Source organism: Cricetulus griseus, chromosome 7 (genome assembly GCF_003668045.3).
Source record: "Cricetulus griseus strain 17A/GY chromosome 7, alternate assembly CriGri-PICRH-1.0, whole genome shotgun sequence".
Classification (NCBI taxonomy): Eukaryota; Metazoa; Chordata; class Mammalia; order Rodentia; family Cricetidae; genus Cricetulus; species Cricetulus griseus.
The window spans coordinates 216,335-242,433 of NC_048600.1; the positions used below are offsets into that span (position 1 = coordinate 216,335).

The 26,099-nt window shown below is 44.0% G+C and overlaps 1 protein-coding gene across 1 annotated transcript in view; it reads right to left on the bottom strand.

The window, feature by feature from the left end:
- Positions 1 to 26,099, bottom strand: part of LOC100756600 (protein SAAL1) — a 62,563-nt gene that overhangs the window by 29,096 nt on the left and 7,368 nt on the right. The window contains 7 exon segments of the mRNA XM_027425872.2: positions 7,092 to 7,157; positions 10,043 to 10,104; positions 10,106 to 10,151; positions 14,777 to 14,833; positions 16,645 to 16,843; positions 20,571 to 20,665; positions 22,760 to 22,915. Of these exon segments, the coding sequence (XP_027281673.1) occupies positions 7,092 to 7,157; positions 10,043 to 10,104; positions 10,106 to 10,151; positions 14,777 to 14,833; positions 16,645 to 16,843; positions 20,571 to 20,665; positions 22,760 to 22,915 (681 nt within the window).

Genomic DNA, 26,099 nt, shown 5'->3' on the forward strand with positions numbered 1-26,099 from the left:
CTTTCACCAGCTGAATATGAAAGGGAGGGCTGCTGGCCTAAAAGGGTGGAAGATACAACTGGCATCACTGCTGACCAGAGCAACTGGTGGGTGACCGTGGCAACCAAAGAGCACATATCTGTCTAAAGGTTGCTCAAGTTCAAAGGTAATTTTTAGATGAAAGCCAAACAAAATGAAGCCAAGGCTGTAATTCAGCCTGGGAGATACAATTGTGAAGCTCTTAGAGTCCTCTGTGAGCTTCCCCAGTCCTGGCAGTGTGACAATCTACACATGCACTTAACAACAGCACTAGCTGCGAACACAAGTGTGGCTGGCCCAGATGAAAATACTCAACAGACTGCAGAGATGCCACAAAAAAAGCTTACTTCTTTAATAATGTTCCTATTATATTAGGTAGTATTTTGGATATTCTAAGGGAAGTGTATTAATAAGATTAATTTACCTATGTCTTTTTTTTTTGAATATGGTTCACAGCACTGTCCCAAAAGATAACTTAATCAAGGCTGTTAAATGACTCTTTAAAATCACTTGGCTAACAAGCACTCTCAGCCCATGAGAGGATGAAGAGGTGGGCCTGTTTCATTTGGTGAGTTCCCTATAGAGTTCACAGCCCTGCTTGCCCAACAATGGTCTCCCCCAAACTGATCAAAGGCCAAGCAGGATCATTACAGTCATAGCTCAGGAGTCTCCAAGTTCCATCTGACATTCACTTGACAGGGGACACAGGACACAGCACACCATGCCACCATTTCCTCACCTCCAAGGTGAGGATGTATGAAGCTTCTATTACATGTGGCCCTGAAATACTGACATCCTACAGATCTATGATGTGTACCGGGCCTTCATTGGAGTACAGAGGTCTAAGAATCCCTTACCCCGCATAACATCAACTCGGTAGTCACTGGAGAGCCACAGAGGAGCCGCAGAGTGGAGCCTATGTGACTCAGAATATCTAAACCATCCTTTTGAAAGGCAGACTGTCTTCCACATGGGGATAGTTACACTGTTGCATCAACAGGTAAAATTAAATTCTGCTGCAATGCCAAATGGTTACGTAATCTACAAGGACAGAGAAGAGGGCTGAAGAACACTGGAAGAAAATCCAATGTGTTAACAGCAGGAGCAAGATAAGAAAAGAGGGCTATTAAATTTGACAATTTTTAACTCACTTTTGAAATATCAAAATCCAATTCACTTTGTGACTATACTAAAAATGATTAAATGGACACTTTAAAATGGTGAATATCATATATAAATTATAGTTCCACAAAAAAATCCAGTCTGTGTATAAAAAGCACCACAAGAAAAAGTGGCCATGTAGAAAATAATAAATTTAGTAATCATATATTTTGTTCTTTTTAAAAACTTGACATTAGTAGCTAATTCAATAACTTCTAAGTTTGTATACCATCAGTCATCTCAAATCAATTACAAAGAAAATGAAATGAATGTCTCTTTGTCTATTCTTACTCCAACAAGGACACTGTCCCCATCACTGGCAGTGGCACCTGCAACCTGTGTCTCTAGAGGAGAGGGGGACCAGGTGCTGGGAGTCACTCAGTGCCAGCACTTTCACCAACCACCAAAGTGAAAGGCAGGCTATGAATCCATGTCTCTTGTCAGCTGGTTAGTTGTTGACTCAATGAACACAAGTTTATTGGCAGCTCAGAATTTGTTAAGTATTTAAAGTTTCACATAATTTCTCTGGTATTCTGTAAACACCAACAGTTAGTTGTCAGCTCAGTTGGGCCATGTGAGTTTGGAGGCTGTGCGTTTACAGACATGTGTATACATGTGAATTTCCACATAAAACACTAGACGTACCAGTGTGAGAGTCACCACTTACTGCTTAAAAATGGAAGACATTCAACTCTGTGTGAAAGGGTTAACAAAGAGAAGTCCCTCAGAGGTACAGGGTGTAGTCTACCTTGCCCTAGCAGGAGAATCCCGTCAAAGGAAAGGGAAGACCCTCCTGCATGAGAAAATGATGCATGGCTTCCTGAAGAATGCCACTGGATTACTTATATTGCATTAGGTTGGCACTGATGGAGAGTCAGAAAACTACAATGTAAAAGCTGAGCATGGTGGAGCATGCCTGTAATCCTAGAAGAACTTGGGAGATGAAAGTAAAGAATGAGGAATTCGAAGGCCAGCTGTGTGTGTGTGTGTGTGTGTGTGTGTGTGTGTGTGTGTGTGTGTGTGTGTGTGTGTGTGTGTGTGTGTGTGTGTGTGTGTGTGTGTGTGTGTGTATTTCCTGTAACCTAGGCAGGAGAGTTTCAGCAGACTTGAAGCCATCTTGGGTTACAAAGTGAATTCCAACCCAGACTAGGCTGCAGAGTGAGACTCTGTCTCAAAAGCAAAACAAAAGAGCAGTATGCTATATGGTCAAGTACTTGCTCCCAAACATTTTGGTCAACAATGAGCCACATATACAATGGTACCCACATCACACAGCATAGGTGTGCAGGAAACTGTATGTCCTTGATGCTCAGGCATTGGCACACCCCTATCACCGAGCGATACACAGCTATATATAAATTTACTGTTGATTTCATGATCTGCCCATCACAATTCCCCCAAAAGAAAGATAATCATTTCCACCCTGTATAATTGAGAAAATGTAAGTGCTTTATATGTACTATAAAATTAAGTTCTTATAGCTACCCATAAAGTATTTTGCAAACATGGAGATGGTCTCAAAAGATAAAGTAATTTGCCTAAAATTATAGCAAGAATGGTGCCAAAACTGTCACTCCAAGATTTATACCTTCCTTGACTCTATCTCAGCTTCCCTCCAGACCATGGAATGCAGAAATCTGAATGGCACACCCAGCTCTAAGGATCTGGAACCTCATCAGATAATATTCTAGGACTGTTTAGGTCCTTATCACCTTTAAGGGCCATTTTTAAATGTTTTAAGTCATGTCCTTCTACACCAATAATTGTCTGTAATTGAGAGATTTCCCCTAATAATTTCTGAAGAGAATTAAGAGTTTGATACCGATCTCTCCTAATTTGTACCTTTTGAGGTCTGATTCTCTGTAAGTCTGTCTTGTAACCTAAATAGTTAATAGAATTTCCTCTTTGTATCTTTTCTGGTGCAATCTGTAATCCCCAACGAGGCAGAACTTCCTTCACCATTTTAAACATACATTCCAAAGTTTCCTTATTAGAATCTGATAAAAGAATATCATCCATGTAATGATAAACAAGAGATTGTGAAAATTTCTTACGAATTATTCCCAAAGGTTGCTGTACAAAGTGTTGACACAAAGTAGGGCTATTTAGCATTCCTTGTGGCAAAACCCTCCATTGATATCTCCTAACTGGCTGTGAATTATTAAGAGTTGGTACAGTAAATGCAAATTTTTCTCTATCATTTTCCTGTAACGGTATTGTGAAAAAACAGTCTTTTAGATCAATGACTATGATAGGCCATCCTTTAGGTATTAAGGAAGGTAATGGCATTCCAGGTTGCAGAGAGCCCATTGGTTGAATTACCTTATTTATAGCTCTCAGGTCTGTCAGCATTCTCCACTTACCTGACTTCTTTTTGATGACAAATACAGGAGAATTCCAAGGACTGGTAGATTCCTCTATATGTCCAGCATCTAGCTGTTCCTGTACTAACTTTTCTAAAGCCTCTAGCTTCTCAGAGGTCATAGGCCATTGTCCTACCCAAACTGGTTCATCTGTAAGCCACTTCAATGGCAGGGCCTTTGGCTCCTCTGAAGGTCCATCATTTGTACCTAGTTTTTGTACAGCATGTACAGCATGTACAGTTTTCCATAGCGTCTTACCAGATCTTTTCTACTATCTAAAGATTGTACATAATTTGTATCTGACACTGAAGGAATATTAATCTGAGTATTCCATTGCTGTAAGAGATCACGACCCCAGAGATTTATAGCTATATCTGTCACGTATGGTTTCAGTATCCCTTTCTGTCCTTCCGGTCCAATGCAGACCATTGAGTTAACACTCTGTCGAACTCTAGATAGAGTTCCAATTCCTAAAAATTGTACATTTGCCTCTCTAAGAGGCCATTTCTGAGGCCAAGACTTTTGAGTAATAATAGTTACATCCGCCCCAGTGTCGACTAAGCCAGAAATAACTTTATTATTAATTTTCACTTTTAACTGAGGCCTTTTATCATTAATAGAAGCTTGCCAAAATATGCGCTTCTCATTTTGTCCATTCACACTTGATTCTTCATCCCTATTCAAACTACCATCTAGAGCAATATCTTTTTTCACAATATGCAAAGAACTATCTATTGTTCCTGTGAGAGATTGTCTTCCATTGCTATTGGGAATGACCTGACCTTTCTCGATGTGGGGGCCTTCTTGAGGCCCCCCCTCGGGGTTTCCCGACCTTAAGGGGTTTCCTTGTATGTCCCTGGTCGATCTACATTCATTGGTCCAGTGTCTGCCCTTACCACACCTTCTACAAATCTAGAAGGCAGTGGCCTTCCATATGAGGCATTATTAGAATTCATTTGTCTACAATTTCTCTTAGTATGTCCCATTTTACCATAGTTGAAACATCTAGGTTCCTGGCGCCTTCGTGGTCTCAAGGGGAAGGCTCTTCCTCCCCAAGGTTCTGGTTCATAGTAGTAGTAACCTCTAGCCTCTTGGTACCTATGTTGACCTCTGTAAGGTGCTTCTCCTTGCCAAGCCCTTACATCCTCACCTCTAGAACTTTTAATTTCCTGTTGCCGTTTTAAACCTTTGGAGATGGCTTCTCCTACCCAAGCTCCAGTATCTTGCACATTATAGTCAATGTTGGCTGCATACAAAACCCATTCTTCTAACGGAGCTGATCTGATCTTTAAAGGCAAAAGTATTCTTTTGCATATAGGGTTTGCATTTTCATAAGCTATTGTATATATAATTGATTGTCTTGTTTCTGGATCTGTTACCTGTAATTCTACTGCCCTAGTTAACCTTTGTAAGAAGTCCTGGAACTGTTCTGTAGGTCCCTGTTCTATTCTGGTATAAGCTTCTAGACGTTCTCCTGGCTCACGAACCTTATCCCAGGCATTTAATGCTGCTTTCCTGCATAGAGACAGTATATCGTCATCATATTCAGCCTGAACCTGTGGGTCAGCATAAATACCCTGACCAAGAAGCTTATCTAGAGGGGCTTCAAAACCTTCCTTTATGCCCTGACGTTCAAGGAGCTTTGCCTCTTCCCTTACCAATGCCTTCCACTGGATTTGGCATGAATTCTCAAGTACAGCTGTTACCAATAGTTCCCAATCTGTGGGTGTCACCCTGTTAAAGGTTGCCCATGAATGTAATAGCTGTTTTACGTATGGGCTATGGAGACCATATGAGACAACTGATTCTTTAATATTCTTAAGATCCTTCGGCTGTATAGGTTGCCATTCATAAACCATTCGTCCATGAGGGTGTTTCTTAGAAGCTGGCTTTTCTACCATGGTAGCTGGGTACACTAATGGTGTATGAGTAACAACCTTAGAAGAATAGTCACGATACCTGGGTGGAGTAGGTGCCTGGGATTGGAGTGATTCTGCTTCTGAGGCATCCCACTGATCTTTAAGCCTAGCAATGATATCCTTTTGAAAAGTTTCAATCTCCTTAATCATAAAAGATTCCAAGCACGTTAGTGAATCTGTAAATTGCTCTAACTGCTCATCTACATGTTTTTCTAGGTCTTTCATACGATCATCCTTAGGCAGCATCTGGATGGCATGGAAACTGCCTTCTAGGTATTGGAGTCTAGATTCCAGGTCATGATTTGCTGATTTTGAGTCCTCAGCAATCGACCGTATGGACCTATGTAATCTGTCAGCCCTGTACTGTAAATTATCTTCCAAACATTCAAATCTAGACTCAAATTTCTGATCTGCTACCTTGGATGCTTCAATAACTGATTGAATGGCATTGTCCAATTCTTCAACCCTATGCTGGGTATTTTGCACCGTTGCATCTAGTTGATGAGTAACATTGCCTATCTGAGTTTCTAGCTGGCTACAGATATTCTTTAGCTGGTCATGGTCTTCTGACAGCCTAGCCTCTAAGGCCTCAGACATGGAGGATCTCTCTGTGTTTATCTTATCATAAATACGCTGTATCTCATCAGACAGCTCTGTCTTTAGTGTATTGGACACAGAGCCAAGCTTATCATCCAATTTCTGTTCCATTTGCTGCACAATTGTGGTCTGACCTAATCGTAAAGCTGTTATTTCCTGTAAGCAGGTGGTGAGGTTATCCTTATCTCTATTCCTGAGTCCTCTGGCTAGTAATACTATTTGTACCAGCAAGCTAACTGCCATGACAGCATATAGGCCAATAATTGGCAAATTAGCATCCTCCTCAAACAGTGAATTCACGTAATAAGCAAAAACATTACCAATTTTAGCAAATGATAAATATTCCGCCATGATTTTACCTGATTTCTACTCCAGATGCAGTAAATATATTTGACCAGCAGGTAGCACAGGCCTTCAGTTATTCCGAGGCGTTTGGCAGCAGTCGGTCAGCAGTGGAGAGAGGTCACAAAAGCGCCTGCGCTTATCTTAGAGAGTATATGGCTTTTCAGCCGCGCCTTACAAAAGCGGCTGCGCTTATCTTAGAGAGTATACGGCTTTTCGGCTTTGGCTTTCCCGTTGGGCAGCAAGGGGAAGCCTCTGCTGAAAGCCGAAACTTACTCACCTCTAGGCAGCTAGAAACTGGGTAGATGGTTCTGAGCAGCTCAACTGCAGTGGGTCGGCTGCTAGCCGGGAACGCCTGTGGAGAGAGGGTGCTTTCCGGGCCTAGGCGGCGGGCCGGATGGAACCCACAGCCTGTCCCAAATGGGGTGTGGGTTTCCAGTATCCCGCTTCTGACAACCAGATATAGTAGGAAATTACCAATACGGAGTCAGGTAGAAATATAAGGGTATTTAATAGGGAAAAGCCTTACTTACAGAGCGAACCAGCCAGCCGGTGGTAGTCTGTACAGCAAGAAGCAAAGAGAAACCGAAACCGAAACGCAGTCCCCCTACTCACTCTGACCACGTCCTCACAAGCCCTCAGGTACTCCTGTAGCCAGCCCCTAAGAAGGCGTGGCTACAGCTTCCCCTACAAGCTGTCAATGAGGCGGAGTGGTCAGATCCCGCAACAACACATACTGCTGTAGAATCCTCTAGGCCTGGAAAAGAAATGTGTTTGTTTTAAGCTATATTTATGTCAGAACACACTGAATGTGGAGTGGACTCTAGGGCCCAGCATTGCCTGGGGATGGGGAGAAACCCACCCAGTGCAGGCAAGAGTGAGCAACAGGACTGGCAGGATGGTTGGCATGATGAAAGCAGTGATATAACAGGGTTTGAACAAGTCGATGTATTGAGGATAAAGTACCACAGTCCTCACTATCACAGAGGAAAGGTACAGATACAAACAGCAGGAAAGCTGGAGCCACCATGCGACAATCAACTGGAACTGGACTTATAAGTGTCAATTTACATTTCCAATAGAAACATGCATAGCCATGAGAAAATGTACGTGAAATGTGTGCAGGTGTTTCCCAGCTCTGCCTGTTGAGGAAAGCTGAAGGTAAAAGAACTCAAACCTTTAGCTCCTATTTAACCACAAGCCAGGCCTCCTCAAAACATACAGCAGAACTCTCTGAACCTGCTTCTGACCTCCAAGTCCAGCACTTTACCTCCCTGGATTACACTGCCTTCACCAAAATGGCAGAATCCCAACCATCCTGTCAGGAGTTGGGACAGCCTGTGGTAATTTATGGTCTAACCTACAGAAAAACACAGCTCTAGTCTGCAATTGTTTCTGGAAATTTCTGTTTTACTATCTAACTAAAAAGCATCTCATATCTTCAAGTGTTCTGTGAAACAAATAGGATAAAGCAGAAGTTCCCAGCCAAACCCACCAGCAAGGAGACATGGGCCTTAGGGGATACCTAGGTAGTAAAGTAAAGATGGCAGAATGCAAAATGGCAAGCTATGAGGACAGAAAACTGATGAGCCATCCAAACCCATCAGAAAACTCCCCAGATAACTCGGCGCTTTCATTCCAGGCAGATCCCAAACCGGCTGTTAAGTTAATATTTTGCTAGGCCTTTTAGTTACTGGCCCTGTACTAAAATACAGAGAACAACACTCCACTTTTCCCCTTGGCACACGAGAAAAATGGTAACCATTCACGCTTGAGGCAAAACAGTGCTATCCACAAAGAGAAGGCCATGAGGCCCGATGGGTTGTCTTCCCTGAGAGCTATGTCTGAGTCAGACTCTGAGGAAACCCCAAGGCTTTCCCAGACAAACAGGAAAGAAAGGCACTTCCAGCAGAGCTGAGAGTCTATCTGAAGGTACAGGGGCACTAGCAGGTCAGGCAGGGGTTACCGTCTTGCTGAGGTAAGGAGAAGGTCTGGGAAGTGAGTCCTATGAGACACACACACACACACACACACACACACACACACACACACACACACACACACACACACACACACACACACACACACACACACACACACACACACACACACACACACACACACACACACACACACACACACACACACACACACACACACACACACACACACACACACACACACACGCACACTTGCACACAAATCAAGATAATGTGATCTTACAGCCTTTTTGAGGCAGACATGGTACACACTTAGAACCCCAACATTAGGAGGTAGAGCAGGTGAGCCACTCAGGGAGCTCCCAGAATGTTAAAGACCCTGCTTCTAAAACCCAAGTGGACAGTGCCAGAGGAAAACACAGCCAAGGCTGTCCTCTGGCCTCCACAAATACATGCATACATGTACATGCATAAATGTATACATACATACCCACACAAATCCAGAATGATCCCAGCGTGTGTTTATGCCTCACTTCCACTGCAGTCTCTATTCTGTCCCCATGCCTTCCCAGCATTCTCCAGTCACTTTTATTTGGAGTTCGGAAGGAGTAAGTATTTAGAGGTCTCCTATACAGGATTTTCCTAAAGCCAACCCTCAGTGAACTGGGCCCAAAAGTAAGAGTTATAGAGAAGAGATAGACATAGTACACATGATACACAAAGACAGAAAGGCCAACAGAGAGTGGAGAACAGAGCTGAAGAGGACCTAAGAGCAGAAGACAAAGAAAGGAAAGGAAAGGAAAGGAAAGGAAAGGAAAGGAAAGGAAAGGAAAGGAAAGGAAAGGAAAGGAAAGGAAAGGAAAGGAAAGGAAGAGGGCGGCACCTATTGGCCAACTAACCAACAGAAGACCCATCAGCAGACCCACAAGCAGAATGCAAATCACCTACTGTGATTCCATGTGGAGATACCCCACACTGGTTCTCTACATCCTCACTTATTCCCCCTCCCCTTATAGGAGAGGGAAATGGCACAGGGTGCAGCCCAGGCTTCTCTCTGGAGTGTGACTGCCTGCACTAAGAGGTCATTCCTGTCCCCTTGGCCATGCAGGAAACTCAGCATGGCTGATTCTGTATAGTCATCCAGTTGCCTGGTGAGTAACTTGCAGACTCATTATATTACTACATCCTGTTTCCAAATTCCTAATAATCTCTTCCAAGTAGATCCATTCTAGAACTTCTTGTTGATCTCCACCTACCTGCTGGGCATCCATCTATCAATCAATAGGTCCCAGACTCTGGTAGCAAAGATGACTTTTACTGGGGCCACAAAAGTCACAAAAAGTCTCAACCAATAGACAGAGTTAGAAAGATCAAGAAATACCAAAGGCTTAAGACTAGAAAGATGGCTTGGCAGTTAAGAGTACTGGCTGGATTTGGATTTGGATTTGGTTCTCAGTACCTCCAATTCTAGGAAATGCAACACCCTCTTCTGGCCTCCCTGGGCACCTGGCATGCAAGTGGTGCACAGAAATGCATGCAGGCAAAACACCCATACAAAACAAAGTGTTTAGAAAAATAGAGAGAGAGAGAGAGAGAGAGAGAGAGAGAGAGAGAGAGAGAGAGACTCCACTCACCCATTTTCTGAAGGTCTATTTACTTCCTCACAAAGTAACCAAAGACTATGAAGAAATGAAGAGCTTACCCATCACTCTGCTTGGTTCCTTGGCTGTCAAAAACAATGGAAGAGTTTGCGACACAAGCGTCGCCAGAAGATGCCAAGCCAGTGCCCCACTGGAACACGCTGCCACTCACTTCCCAGCAGAGCCAAAAGGAAAAGAGAAAATATATGTCAAATATATGTCAATATTCGACCCTCACTGCTGTAGGAAATTCCCAAAACAACCTCAGCCAATGTGAACACTACACAGGGGCTTGGCTGTTTCAAGGGCCTGCAACCCACAAAAGGGATTACTTAGATTATTTTTGGGACAATCTAAGACCATAAGAGAAAATTCCAATGTAGTAAAACTTCCTCTAGAAAGTCCCAGGAACTGCCCCACAGCTAATTCCAGAATGCTGCCTTGCTCGAGGCTAACCTGAAACGAACCATAAAGACTTTACATTTACTAGATGAGAAAACTGTGGTCCAGAAGAGAGAGTGTGATTTGGCCAAGATTGCATGGGGAATCAGTAGTAGAGAAAACACTGGGGTTCAGGTGACACTCAAGGTAGTGCCTTTCTACCCCACCAAGGTGAATTCGGAGTCTCTACTGTCAAATACATGCGTATCTGTGACTACAAGACAGTATGGCAGCCATCGTTTCAGAAGAATAGCCGCTTGAACCTATGTGTCTACATCCCAAACCCCTTGGAAACGCACAGATAAAATCCTATGCATTTGGCAGACAGATGTGCACAGCATGGATCCACCAGCTAATACCAACATCAAGTTCTGCTCCTCTGGACTATTCTACACTAGCACTCTCAGATTATAAAAAGACAAGCCTGCTTTAAGAAGCAGCAGCTAAGACCACTGAGAACAACACTGTACAAGAGAGGCCTGTAATAAACCAGGACGACAACCAGCAGATAAACTCCAAGGGCAAAAGCTTCCCTGCGTACAACAACTGGTTGATATGCCCATGATGTCTCAAATAATGGGTTATTCCCTTTGAAAATTTCCTCAGATACTTCTTTTTATTTTATGAGTGTTTGGCCTTCATGTATAACTGTGTAACACATGTGTACCTGGACCTACAGAGGCCAGAAGAGGATGCCAGTTCCCCTGGAACTGGAGTTACAAACCACTGTAAGAGTTCATGAAAGGTCTTCCACAAGAGCAGTCAGTGCTCTTAACCAGTGAGTGGTCCCTCCAGCTCCTCTTTGAAATATTTTTTTCCTTTTTGGGCTTTTCGAGACAGGGTTTCTCTGTGGCTTACTAGACTGGAAGTAGCTCTTGTAGACCAGGCTGTTCTCGAACTCACAGAGATCCGCCTGTCTCTGCCTCCTGAGTGTTGGGATCAAAGGCGTGTGCCACCATCACCCGGCTTCTCTTTGAAATATTTTATTGTAAAATATGTACAGTGTAAAATGTACCACCTTAACCATTTTAAGTGTCTAACCCAGTGGCACCATATAATCACCAGGGTGTGCAGCCATTATTGTCCTAGCTCCAAAACTGCTTCATCCTGCAGCAGACTATACCCAGTCACTCCTCATCCTTGGTCCCCTGCCCTGGGACTGTCATTCACTATCTCTAGTTTTGACTTCTCATACAAATGGAATGTCAGCATCTGTGCTTTCTATGACTGGCTTAAGCCACTCAGCATCATGCTCATCTGTGGAGGAGCCTATCAGTTCTGTACATACTATTCCATGGGTGGGGAGAGCAGGAGTCACACTTGTGTGCACATGTGAGTGCCACATTTTGCTTGCTCATTCATCTGAGGACACCTGAGGAGCTGCTTGTCTCAGCTGTTGTGAATAATGCCAATTATATCTGGTGTCTTTCATTCTATAGACAGTTGATCTCTTTGCCTCTCCCTCCTTTTTCCCTTTTATAAATTTATTTGTCAAGCTGGGCGTGGTGGCACACATCTTTAATGCCAACACTCAGGAGGCATAGGATTCTCGGCACAGGAACACTTAGAGGATCTCTGTGAGTTCAAGGCCAGCTTGGTCTACATTGTAAGTTTTAAGCTAGCAAGGGCTATATTGTGAGACTCATCTAAAAAAAAATAGTAGCTACAGTTAGTTACATGGCACTTCCATACTGCTTTCCATAGCAACTGAACCATTCTACTTTCTACATGAAGAATTAAAGAGGTGTGGTAGGGAGCAGCCTCAAACTATAACTCTCCCTTCCTACCATATTTAAGACAGAGTCTTTTGTTTGCTGGCTGCATAAACAAGGCTCACTGGCCTGTGAGCTTCTGGGGATTCTGCCCACCTCACCCTACAGACACACACAACCATGTCTTGCTTTAGAAGGATGCTGAGGATCTGAACTTAGGTCTTTACACTAGTGCAGCAAGCTCTTGGCCCACCGAGCCCTCTCTCTAGCCCCACTGTCCTACTGATTTCTAAGAAGGCAGCCTGTCTATAAATGAGTAGTCACTGACACACAGCTCAGCAGTCACACTCCTTAACCCAGAGAAATGATATCTACATTCATATAAAAACCTGTTCATAGATATTTATAGGTTATCACAAATAGGCCAAAACTAGAAACAAGCCAGACATTTCTCAGTGGGTAACTAGCTAAACAAACTGGCTGTTACAGACTGTACTGTGACCCACACCACAACATCCAGGTGTGGAATACCTAATTTACAGTGTGGCTTTGTTTAGAAACAGGGCATTACAGAGGTTAGGAAAGGTGAGAGGTACCTATGGGAAACAGGGTTAGTTGAATAGGACCAGCATCTGTATGGGTGAGTCATGAGAGTTCTCTTTGCACAGATGTACAGATGAAAAGCCTGTGAGGACACAGTGAGAGGGGCATCTACAAGCCAAGAAAACAGTGTCACCAGAAACAAATTCTAGTGGCACTCATCCTGGGTTTTATCCTCTAGAACAGTGAGGTAATGAATTTATGTTATTTAAGCCATTTGGGCTGTAGTACTTTGTTACAACAGCTCTAGTAGCCTAATACAGTGCCACATCCATACCATGCTATTCATCACAAAAAGGAGTCAGTTATGGATACACATGGTTAAGAGAGACCCCTAAAGGTCACATACTGAATGGGAGCATCTTAGAGCATTTCAGAGATGACATTACAGACACAGGAAACAGGAACAGTTGTCCAGGGCTAAGAAAGTGCTGGGAACAGCAGGAAGTGAGTGTGGCCATCAACACCTGCAGGAGTGACCTCATAGTGATGAAATTCCTCTGCATCTTCACTGTACCAGCATCAACATCCTGGGTGAGCTACCGCACTGTCAATTCTGCAAGGTGTCACTACTGAGGGAAGTTGGAAAATATTTGTGGGATCTATTTTGTTTTTTAGCAACTTCATGTGGGTCTTTAATTCTCTCAAAACATAAGATTTCACTTTTTAAAAAATTGTATGTGTATGAATGTTTTGTCTGTTCTCCACATGCATGCCTGGTGCCCGAGGAGGCCAGAAAAGAGGGTCAGATCTCCTGGTACTGGAGTTACAGATTATTATGAGCTGTCATGTGGATTCTGGGAACCGAACCTGGATCTTCTGGAAGAGCAGTTAGTGCTCTTAACTGCTGGGTCAATGTCTCACTTTAAGATACGGTTTAAGCAGCAGTAAGCCTCAGGAGCTGACCAGCACAGAGCTTCACTACCTCCTCCCTGCCTCTCCTTTTCTGTCCTCACCCCACACACATCTGGACTCACAACATGGAGAGTTGTCAGCCATAGGAGATGAGCACTGAGGCAGTCCAAGAGGAGCATGTGCAGAAATCCAAAGTGGAAGACACTGAAGGGCTAAGCTTCCCCACGCATCCTTGAGTTTCTAATTCCTCCACTCCCTAACTTCCCTCCTGAGTGCACCCTAGCTTCTCTCTCCCGAGCATCTGTTCCTTCACATAGATATTTATGTGTGCATGTTGGGCAGGTACATGTAAAGGACAGGGTTCAGCCTTGGTGGTGTTCCCACCTTCAACCTTAACTGAGATAAGGTCTCTCATTGGTCTGGAACTTCATCAAGTCGACTAGGCTAGCTTGCCAGCGATGTCCAGGGAAATGCCTGCCTCTGCTTCTCACCTCACCATTTCTGGCATTACTGGTGCACATCATCATGCCCAGCTTTTTACAGGGGTTCCAGAGATTTGAACTCAAAGCCTCATGATTTCAAGGCAATCATAGTATCTACTGACCCATCTCCCCACCTTACCCCTTGTTTTAAAAGGACCTATCTATGTATCAATTGTTTTCTAAAATTTAGGACCTTCAAACCAGGGCTAGAGTCCTATTTACCTTAATGCCACCTGCCCTCCACCAGCCCCCCCCCCAATACATGCTGCCCACTCATGTACAGAAGGCAGCTCACTTAAAGCTTTTCATTCAACAAACATTAAAAATCCAGCAGGAAGGCAACACAGCTCACTGCAAAGTCTACACTGATGGTCTCTACTCTGCCTGCCTCACTCACAAGTGCTTCCACAAACTCTTGACAGGGAAGATTTTAACTCACACCACTCCTTGGCTGTGAGGACTAAATGAGAGAATCAAATTATGAAAAACCCAGCAGCATGTCTACAACAAAGAGAGCCAGACAGCTGGTTCACTTCCTTCCTCCCCCTGGCTAAAGGCTCCCCAAGTGACTTCTACTTCATGGACTCTCCCTTCAGTTGGAGCCACAGCACATCAGGACCCTCGCCGACACTCCTTACAAAGTTTTCCTCCTGGAGCTCTATTGCTCAGAATGGGCTCACTTGGGAAATAAAGGCTGTGTGGTCACCTGTAGTGGCTAATGCATGCCTCAGTCCAGCGGCGACACAACCTTCTCTCTCAGGAGCTGTCCAAAGAAAGAACAAGATTTGATCTCAGATCATCCATCTACAAAATCTCGTGTAACTCATGTTCATTCTCATTGCAGCCTGAAGCACCCCCATCCAATATGCTCACCAAGAAATGCTTCTATATTTATCGATAGATGAAAGTATGTGTGTTATGTGTTGCATACACATGAGTGTGTGTTGCCTACACATGAGTATGTATGTGTTGCCTATACATGAGTGTATGCGTGTGTTGCACACAAGTGTGTGTGTGTGTGTGTGTGTGTGTGTGTTGCGTGCACATGAGCATGTGGATACATAAGGAGGCCACAGGAAGACACTGGGTATCCTCTACTATCACCTTACCACTGAAGCAGGTCTCTCACTGACCTGGAAGCTCTCTGTTTCAGCTAGGCTGGGTGGCCATCGGGCTCCTTCAGTGAATGCACAGGCATGCACAGCCATCCCTAGCTTCTTTTTTCCACATTTTCTTTCTGTGTGACTGCTCTTCCTGACCGTATGTATGTGTACCACTGCCCAGTGCCTGTGACAGTCAGAAGAGGATATCAGGTCCCATGGAACTGGAGTTACAGATGGTTGTGAGGACCATGCAGGGGCTGTGAACTTAATCCTAAAGCTGAGACATCTCTCCAGACCCTGCTGTGATTTTTTTTTGCATGAGTTCTGAAGATTCAAACCCAAGCCTTCATGCTTGTCTAACAAGCACTCTTATTATTAAGTCATCTTCCCAGCCCTGAAAAGTAAAATTTAAAAATATCACATCATAGTACCACACTGCACTACCTCTCAAGGGTAAGGGGGTGGGGACCTCCAAAGCCATCCAGTAAACACTTCCCCAAAACAGCCAAATACCATATGGTTACTGCTGCACAGCTCAGCTCTGTGGCATCAAACAGTTACATATGAGAAATCGTGGCTGTGCTCCAATAAGACTTAAATAGCAAGGGCGTTAGTATTCCCTCCTGACCCAATTCTATCCCTAGGCAAGGTTAGAAGCTCTTCCTTAAATGGTCATTGAACCCCTGCCCAGTACCTGCCTCTAGTAACACAGGAATCGGCACTTCCTAGGCACCTGCTCCACCCCTGCACATACATCTCCATGTATCTCTTTACGGGGAGCCAAACCCAGCTGCCTTTAGCTTCTGACAAAGCTTCCCAAATATTTGAAGACAGTTGTCATGTCCTCTCTAGTACATCTTATGGCGGTTTTAAAAATAGGTCCTCAGATTCTTTGATACTACTCCTTCAAGTCACAGAGCTTGATTCCCCTCCCCTGTGTGGCTTGGACTTAGTGACACACTTCTAATGGAAAGAATAAAGGAGCAGAGTGAGTCAGAGGCAGGATGATAAAACACACTGAGGTCTCTTAAGAAAGCCAGCTGTCGGGTCTGAACAGTGTACAGAAAGGGTCACATAGCAAGGAACTATGACTCCCAGCAGAACATCATAAGCCCATGGAGGTGTGTACAGACCTAGCTATGTCTTCACTGCTACTCTGTGAAAGACCAGCTCAGAGGCCCCAGTCCAGATCCTCACAAATGATGGCATAATGCTTGTTTTAGCTAATGTCACTCTACAGTAGGTAACTAATGAACTATTTAGAAACAACCCAGCTGCAACAGCTATCACGGACTTACCCTCCTCTGGATATGTTCTGGATTCCTCCCCCTTCGATGGCCTCATATATCCCAGGCTGGCGTCAGACTCGCTATGTAGCCAAGGATAACCTTTTACTTCTGATCTTCCTGCCTCTGCCTCCCAAGTGCATGCACTGCCATGTATAGTTTAGGCAGTGCTGGAGATTAAACCTAGGGCTTCCTGCATGCTGAGCTATGTACCTGGCCCTCAGTCACTCTTTTTTCAAGGAATAGGACCATTATACCTAGAGCCTGTGCATACATATAAGAGAATGCATCATACCAGATCAGTCTGACCGGCTTAAGGAGCAAGGCTCTGATCTCCCTTCCGGAAAATGATCTTCTGACATTGGTGTCCCCAGTCACCTTAGCCTCAAACAAAATAAAATCTGACTGCGAATACAGTTTGAATAGATGGTTCTTTAAACACATCTTCTTTCCTACATTCCTTTTTCTAAAAATAACCAGTGGCCCAGGTCCATCTCTCTACATTCTTATCTTGTGTGCTATTCTACTACCCATGGGTCCCCACTCCATTCTTTTACACCTGCTTTTCCCCATATTCCAGCCTGACTACCTGCTGACAGCATCCCAAGTGCCTGTCTTATCTATGCTTCCATAGAGACTTCTACACTGTTCCTCTGGCCTAGAATGTTCTTCGGCACCTGTTTTACATCCTGTTATCCCAAGCCAGGGAAAGTGCTACTCAATTCTAAGACTTAGGAAAACTTCCCACTAGGTAAGAGTCCAATCCTCCTTTCTTGGGACTATATGAGCATCTAGCATGACTCTAGCATGACAATGACACTGCATGTATTCATCATGTGCCACTAAATCATAAATCTCTCAGGTGCTAAGACAGGTCTTAACCACCAATGTCCTCACTACCTAAATCCAGTGCCCATACTTGGCAGGTGCCATCCACAGACGAGTCTCCATCAGTTCTCACTCTGGTATATCCCTCCCATTGCCACATGCCCATCAAAATGTTCTTAGTTACTGACTGTCATCCAGCATATTTTAACCATTGTCCCTTCCTGTCTTCTTTAATTATATCAACTATAATTAAGCTAGATTAATTATAACATATGTAGGTTCTTACAAGGCCACCTATCTGCTCCTGGGAGTTGGGCCCAGAACTCTGTAGAACTAGACTTGTGTGTAGGCCTTGGGAACCATTATCCCCAAATAACAGGGTAGCAACCAAAATCCCCAAGATGACAGAAGCAGACCTGCACTCTGCAATGAAACTGCATCTCCCACTCCTAATCTGAGTTTAGGGATTAGGTGGCAGTGGGAAGTTGAGAAGTCAGATGGAACTTGAGGCAGTGAAACTCATTCTTGATTTCAGTGTATTTCCTGAATGTTTTCCTATTCCCATCAGAGCCATTTGCAATATTATGCTTTTCATTTTTTTATTCCCTCTTGAAACAAACTAGGATCATATAGGAAAAGGGAACCACCGTTGACAGAGTGCCTTCGTAAGACAGGCCTGTAGGCAAATCTGTGGACCAGTTTCTGGACTGACGACCAATGGTGGGAGGACCCAGCCAACTGTGAGTAGAGCTACTCCTGGGAGGAAAAAGAAAGGCAACTGAACATGAAGCTGAATGCAAGCCCATGAGCGGGTTCCTCCAGCTTTCAAGGCTTCAGTTCCTGCCACCAGGTTCATGCTGTAAGTTTTTACCTTAACTTCTATCAATAAAAGGTGATGGAGTATGACCCGAGAGTTGTAAAATGAAATACGCCCTTTCCTCCTTAAGTTGTTTTTGATCATGATGTTAATCACAGCAATAGAAAGCAAAGTAAAACACACATAAACTTCACAACTCTGTAATGTGGGATGTCACGAAAAGAGCTCTAAACAAAATCCAAATGTCTAGGCCCTGCACCTCTCCTGGGCAAAACAATAGAGCTGGCCCTGGTGGTGTGGGTGCTGGTGAGCTGGCCCCAAGGACATGAGAGCAGAACTGGCCCTGTCCCGGCTCCTGGCCGCATGCTGCAGTGGGTGAGCTAACAGAGCAGTGCTGGAGAGCTCAGCCTGGTGGTGTTGATGGGGGAAAGCTGTAGGGCTGACCAACCCAGATACCATCTACGCCCAGAACCAGAACTATGAGTTATGCCACCCCAATCCACCTCATCTAGGAACTGCTGGAGCATGTGAAGGGACCTCTATGATATGGGGCAACAACAGGATATCCAAGAGGAGCCCCAGTGAGAGCCCATTACCAGTGATGTAGTAGAAGCCAGAGGCCTCGAACCGGACCAATGACTCATTGCAATGAACACTTACAAGTAAAGATGTCCAAACTAAAGAATATGTTTGTATGTTTTTTGGTTTTGATTTTATTTTTTGGGTTTTTTTATTTTCTTTTAAATTTTGTGTTATTTTGTGGGGGAGGTTGCAAGGGCAGAGGGTGGATATAAAAGGACAAGGAGATGAATGGGATCTGGATGCATGATGTGAAATCCACAGAGTCAATTAAAAAAGTCTAAAAAAGGCACAGGTGCTGCTTCCCACCCACTCTCTACCACAGTCACTGCCACATGTAGACACTGAACACCGGCATGTGATTAGCTTCAAGGACTAAGTAAAACATGCACAGCCTTCAGAACCTCAGTACAAAAGAAAGGTCACAAACGTTACATCTATGTTTATACAAACAACAAGTTCAAGTTCAGCTCCAGTTATATAACATATTTGAGGAAGCCTGGGCTACATGAGACTCTATACTTTAAAAGTAAATGGGCTGGAGAGATGGCTCAGAGGTTAAAAGCACTGGCTGCTCTTCAAGAGGACCTGGATTCAATTCCCAGAACCCACATGGCAGCGCACAACTGTCTATAACTCCAGTTCCAGTATCTAATACCTTGTTCTGGCCTTCACAGTACACACACACACACACACACATGCAAAATATACTTATAAATAAAATAAAAATAATAAATTTTTTAAAATGTCATTAAAATCACATATATAGTAGTATATAATTAATACATGTTTGTGTATATACATATATACATACTACATGTTGCACACATAAAACTTGAAAGTAGTACATGAAGAGACACACAAAACAATAAATGTTGTACAATTACATTCATATGAAATGGCTAGAACACATAAATCCAGAGTGAAGGTACACTAGCAGCTACCAGGCTGGAGGAGGGGAAGACAGGAAGCCACTACTATTGAGTGTAGAGTTCCTTTTGCCACGATGCAAATGTTCAAGAATAATGACAATGGCGGCTACCCCTGAGAAGATATTGAAAAACACTGAAGTATATATTTCAAAGGGGTAAATTCAATAGTATCTAAACCATATCAATAAAGTTATTAAAAATTAATTTCAGCTTGTTTTTAAATGGGGCGTTTAGAAAGTTCTCAATCATATGATATTTCTGCAGGATAGCACTGACTACCATTTGCTGCATCTACTGTCGTGTGTGTGTGTGTGTGTGTGTGTGTGTGTGTGTGTGTGTGTGTGTGTGCATATGTCTGTGAATGCAGGCATACACCATCACATTCAAGAGGAGGTCAGAGGGCATCTTCAGGGCTGCTCTACCCTTCCACTTTGCTGCTTGCCACTTCATAGGCCAGGGTAGCTGGCCTGGGAGCTCCTAGGCAGTCTCCTGTCTTAGCTCCCCATCTTCCCACTGGAGCACCAAGATTACAGACTTGTGCTACTGCACCCAGCTGTAAATGGATTCTCGTGACCCACACTCAAGTCTTCATGATTGCACAGCAAGTGCTCCACTCACTAAGCCATCTTCCCAGACCCCGAACTTAGTGTCTTGAGGCAAATCACATCTATTTGGAACTGTTTGTAACACAGTTCTCATTATTAGCAATGTGCATATGAGATGCATTTCTAGCTGTCCTAGTTTATAAAATCTTATAACATGCATGAAGACAAACAGATTTTCTGCCAGCATTAATCCCCTCAAACTGATTTTTAGCAGAAGAACTTATTTTCAACTCAAGTTCTACCACTCCCTGGGTTTTCAAGGGCCTACCTAGTTTTTCATTATGGGTGAGGATAAATGGAACAGTCTAGAAACAGGAAGATAGAATAAGCTAAACCTGGGATGTCCTCACCTCAACAGCCTGGGGGACCACACATCTGCGAGGGCCGTGCGGCACACCTAACTGGCCAAAGGCATTGGATCCACATGACAGAACTTGACCTATTTCTGCAAAATATAAGTATTCAGATTACAAATCTAAGAAGCGAGACACCTGTGACTAACAGGGAAATAGGGATGAGAGGAGGCAACAGGGGTTCTATGCCTCAAAGCCTCCTGGCCACTCCCCTTCTTTTATTCCTCACACTAAAGATTATCTGCCATTCTGCATCCTTAATGGTGACCTGTGCAGAACACTTAGCTCAGGGCCTAGTATTGGACTGTGAAAATACTTACTCCTACTTCATGTTTCTACCTCACTTCCCTGTCTCCATTCGACAAATTCCGTGCAGTGTGGCCTTTATCCTCCCTGCCCATGCCCATACACTCACCTGAAGAGTCTAGGGAAAAGGACAAGACATGTGTGACCTGGCAGAGTAAAGTTTCCCTTGTGAAACAAGTCTAGAGTTTGGAGAGCAAATCTGAACCAGAGGAATGTTAGAACCACTTTGCTTCATAATGAACCCTGTCCTCCAACTTAACCTATATCCATAAAATTCTGATATCTGATTTCCAACTCTGACAGCTTTGTGCCTTTCTCACAACTGGCTGTAATGTGTTTGGAAACAATGCTTCCTTCTGCCTCTTATGACCCATAGCAAAGTGATAGCTAGCATTGAAATTCTTCATATGTAAGGAACTTTTTTTTCAGAGCTAATCTAACCAGGGCCTCACACAAGCTCAGCAAGCTGCCTTACCCAGCCCATCTGGAGTCTGATAATCACTGCCAAACTGGATATATATGGAACTCCTCTGCAGAAGAGAAATGGTGACAGCTGAGGAAGGCTGATACAGGGACAACAGTTCATGAGTCAGACAACAAGGGCTATTCTGGAGCAGGAACCACTGGGCATTGCAACAAAGGAAAGTACAGGGAGTATGACAATTAAGATGAAGGCAGCAGACACAGGAAAGGAGCCTCTGTAGAAGGTGATGTGCAAAAAAATCTTGGGACTTTGACTACACATCTAGGAATACACAAGCACTGAGAGGCAGAAACTATAGGTGGCCCCTTAGACACAGACTGGTCAGCTAGAAAGGACAAAGTTGAACAGAGAAATCAATTAACAGAGTAACAATACTACCTGCTTCCAAAAGAATTATTCTAAAAAATGCTTTAGTCATATCTCATTCTGCTCCCTGTCTTCAAGGAGACCAGATGTTTTTAAAGGGAGACAGAGAAATAACGCAGTGGTAGAACCCATGCCTAGCACATGTGAAGCCCTTGGAGTAATTAATCCTCAGCAATGTCACCAAGAAAGCCCCTTGATAAGAAAGACCTACTCCTATTGCTATGAAATCCCTACTCCCTTGCAATTATCTAGTGCTAGCCAGCTTTACCTCAACTTGACACAAGCAGTGCTAACCAGCTTTACCTCAACTTGACACAAGCTAGAGTCATTGGAGAGGAGAGAGCCTCAACTGAAAAAAAATGCCTCCATAAGATCTGGCTATAGGGCATTTTCTTCATCAGTTATTGATGGGAGAGGTCCTACTCCATTGTGGGTGGTGCCATCCCTGGGCTCTATAAGAAAGAGACTAAGCAAGCCATGGGGACCAAGCCAGTAAGCAGCACTCCTCCATGGCCTCTGCATCAGCTCCTGACTCCAAGCTCCTGCCCTGCTTGAGTTCCTGTCCTGACTTCCTTTAGTGATGAACAGTGATGTGGAAGCAGAAGCCAAATAAACCCTTTCCTCCCCAAGATGCTTTTGGTCATGGTGTTTCCTCACAGCAATAGAAACCCTAACTAAGACACCTAGCACATTACCCATAATAACCCTTAATGGCACTCCTGGCCATTTGACCAGGCACATAGCTCTCATGAACTTTTGGGACTAGCAATGACCATCGAAGGAGACCTAGTCCATCCCCTAGTCTCTGACAAGCATATTCCAGCCTGATCTCCTTTACAGTTAAAATTCTCCTTGCAAAGGTACCCTGCAATTTCCCTACATAGCCATAAAGAATGCTTACAGGTTTGGGGGTTTGACTGTCTTGCTTTTCTTCAAAAGTATGAGGCTTTTATTTAACCAGGCCCCCTCCCCCACTACACTGCTATCACCCAAAGTGTTGGTGGTGATATTTACCCAAGAGTGAACTTACCTGTGAGCATAATAGTAAAATCCCAGCCACAGGCCACCTGTCGGATTGGACAACCAAGGAGAGGCTTGCAGATGGTAAAACATAGAACATCTTCTGTGTGACCAAGCCCCAACTGCCCATCTTTATTCAGGCCACAAACAAAAAGACTTCCTCCATCTGCAAAACAGAAGGCTCTGTTGGGTACTCCATCACACTGTGAACCCTGAGTTTAGCATTTGCATTAATTTAATAAAATTAACCTTGAGTCAGGAGGCTGAGTTAGCACCTAGTTGGCAGAAAGTAACCATAAAGTACAGAGGGCATCCACAAGAAATAAAGAGAAGTACAGGAGGTAGGCAGGAGGGATTTGGAGTGGTGCAGTTGTTAGGAGCCGTTACAAGCTGTGCGCATGCACACTAGGTAACTTTGTAACTTTCCAGCCCTTAGTCTCCGCCCCTCCCGTGACGTCATATGGTCCGACGAGCTTCAGCCAGTCAGAGAGTAACAGTCTGAGGCGGCGGTTGCCAGCCTATATAAGGGAGGGGTTTTTGGGAGTTCGGAGTCTCCGCTCTGTAAGCTTATGCTCTCCCTCTCAAGACGCATTAAAGCTTTACTGCAGAAGGATCCTGATTGTGTCCCCGCGTCGTTTTTGCTGGCGAGACGGTTAGCGCGGGACATCTGGTGCTGAAACCCGGGAAATTGACCTCATCATCATCAGCACCATCGGAGACCCCTTGGCAACAAGGAGGATTCAGAACTGCAGGGAGGTACGATTCGGAGAGGTATTTCTTTTCTGGACTTTGGCTTGGAATTGTTGATCTTTTTCACTGTTGTAGCAATCTTGAAGAAGTCCAGAATTACATGTCAGAAACCGAACGTAGTGAGAGGTGGGGCGCGCTCGGTCACAAAAAAGGAAAAAGGACCTCCCGGGGTGTCTAATGACAGGGGAGTGTATGTAAGAAAAGAAACGGCAACGAAAAAGGAAAAAGGACCTCCCGGGGTGTCTAATGACAAGGGAGTGTATTTGTTAGATGATCCTGTAAATGAGCTTGAAGTCTTAAATCTTGATAGCTCTGATGACTCTGAAAGCTCAGGAGATGAAGTCTTAGGTACGAGGAAACAGCTCAGCTAGGTGAGAAAGAAAGATACTATCTGGATGACCATATACAAAGTAGCAAAAAACCTCGAAGACGGCAGCTTCAAACAGCCCTCTCACAGGTTGCTCCTTCAGCACCCCCTCCCTATGAGAAGGTAAAAAGAAAGCTGCGCCTTGCTTTTCCCATCTTTGAGGGCAGAAGGAAGAAAAAAAAAAACTTACTTTAGATGTGGAACAATTGGCTTTGGGGCACATAGAACCATCAACCTCCCCTTGGAATACTCCAATTTTTGTCATCAAAAAGAAATCAGGTAAATGGCGTTTGCTCCATGATTTAAGAGCTATTAATGAGCAAATGTCTTCCCTTGGTGCAGTGCAACGAGGTCTTCCCGTGCTTTCTGCATTACCCAAAAATTGGAATTTAATAATATTAGACATCAAAGATTGTTTTTTCCCTATTCCTTTGTTTCCTCTGGACAGGCTGCGTTTCGAATTCACTGTCCCCTCCATTAATCATATGGACCCTGATAAGCGATTCCAATGGAAGGTGTTACCTCAAGGCATGGCAAATAGCCCTACCATATGTCAATTATATGTACAGGAGGCTCTCAGACCAATAAGAGAACAATATCCAAATTTAATTGTGATCCAATATATGGATGATGTGCTCATGTGCCATAGGGATTTAAGGATTCTTCGAGAGGCTTACCCTTTACTGCTTAAAAATTTACAACTTTGGGGCCTCCAAATTGCTACAGAGAAGGTCCAAATTACAGATACTGGACACTTCCTGGGCTCCATGGTGCTCCCAAATAAGATTCTCCCACAGAAGTTAAGGATTTATAGAGATGATTTACATACCTTGAATGATTTTCAAAAATTATTGGGAGACATAAATTGACTGCGGCCGTTTTTAAAGATCCCCTCTGCGGAATTAAAACCTCTGTTTGATATTTTGAAAGGGAATACCCATATTGCCTCCCCCAGGTCTTTGACTCCCGCTGCGGAGACGGCCCTCCGTTTAGTGGAAGAAGCCATTAAAGAAGCACAACTATACCGCATTGATTTATTTCAGCCTTCCTCCCTTTGTGTATTTAAAACAAAAAAGATTGCCCACTGCAGTATTGTGGCAAAATGGGCCCTTGTTATGGATCCACCCACATGCCTCTCCTCAGAAGATCATTGACTGGTACCCTGCTGCCATAGCTCAACTTGCCCTTAAGGGCCTGAAGGCCGCTGTCAGCCATTTTGGCAGACATCCTTCGGCCTTAATTGTTCCCTATAACTCTCTTCTAGTGCAGACTTTGGCCACCACCTCTGATGATTGGGCCATATTAGTCACCACCTTTTTGGGAAAAATTGATAATCATTACCATAGACACCCTTTGTTGCACTTTGCTGCATCTCATCCTATTGTGTTTCCCCGAATCACCTCTCCTACTCCATTAAAAGACGGGTTGGTAGTATACACAGATGGCTCCAAGACTGGCCTGGGAGCCTATGTTGTGGGTACCCAGGTGTTCTCACGGCAATATGCTGAGACTTCCCCTCAGGTGGTAGAATGCTTAGTGGTATTAGATGTTCTTCAAAAATTCCCAGGTCCTCTTAACATTGTTTCTGACTCCTCCTATGTGGTCAATGCTGTAAATTTACTGGAGACGGCCGGAGTCATTAGATCCACTAACAGAGTGGCATCTCTATTCCAAAAATTACAAGATTGTTTGTTAACCAGACAGGCTCCCATGTATATTACACATATTAGGGCTCATTCAGGACTTCCTGGCCCAATGAGCCAAGGAAATGATTTGGCAGATAAAGCCACAAGGCTGACTGCGGCAGTTTTTGTCCCACCGCTGCAACCGCTAAGGCCTTCCATGACAACTTTCATGTTACTTCTGAGACCCTACGCAAGCGCTTCTCTCTTACTAGGAAAGAGGCACGTGATATCGTTACTCAATGTCACATTTGTTGTCAGTTTCTCCCTGTCCCTCATACTGGAGTAAATCCAAGAGGGATTTTACCATTACAAGTATGGCAGATGGATGTCACTCATGTTTCTTTCTTTGGGAAACTCCAGTACGTGCATGTATCAATAGACACCTGCTCCGGTGTTCTCCATGCCACACCACTCACTGGAGAAAAGACCTCCCATGTAATTCAACACTGTCTTGAGGCATGGAGTGCCTAGGGAAAGCCTAAATACTTAAAAACTGACAATGGACCTGCTTATATTTCTCAGAAATTTAAACAATTTTGTGCACAAAT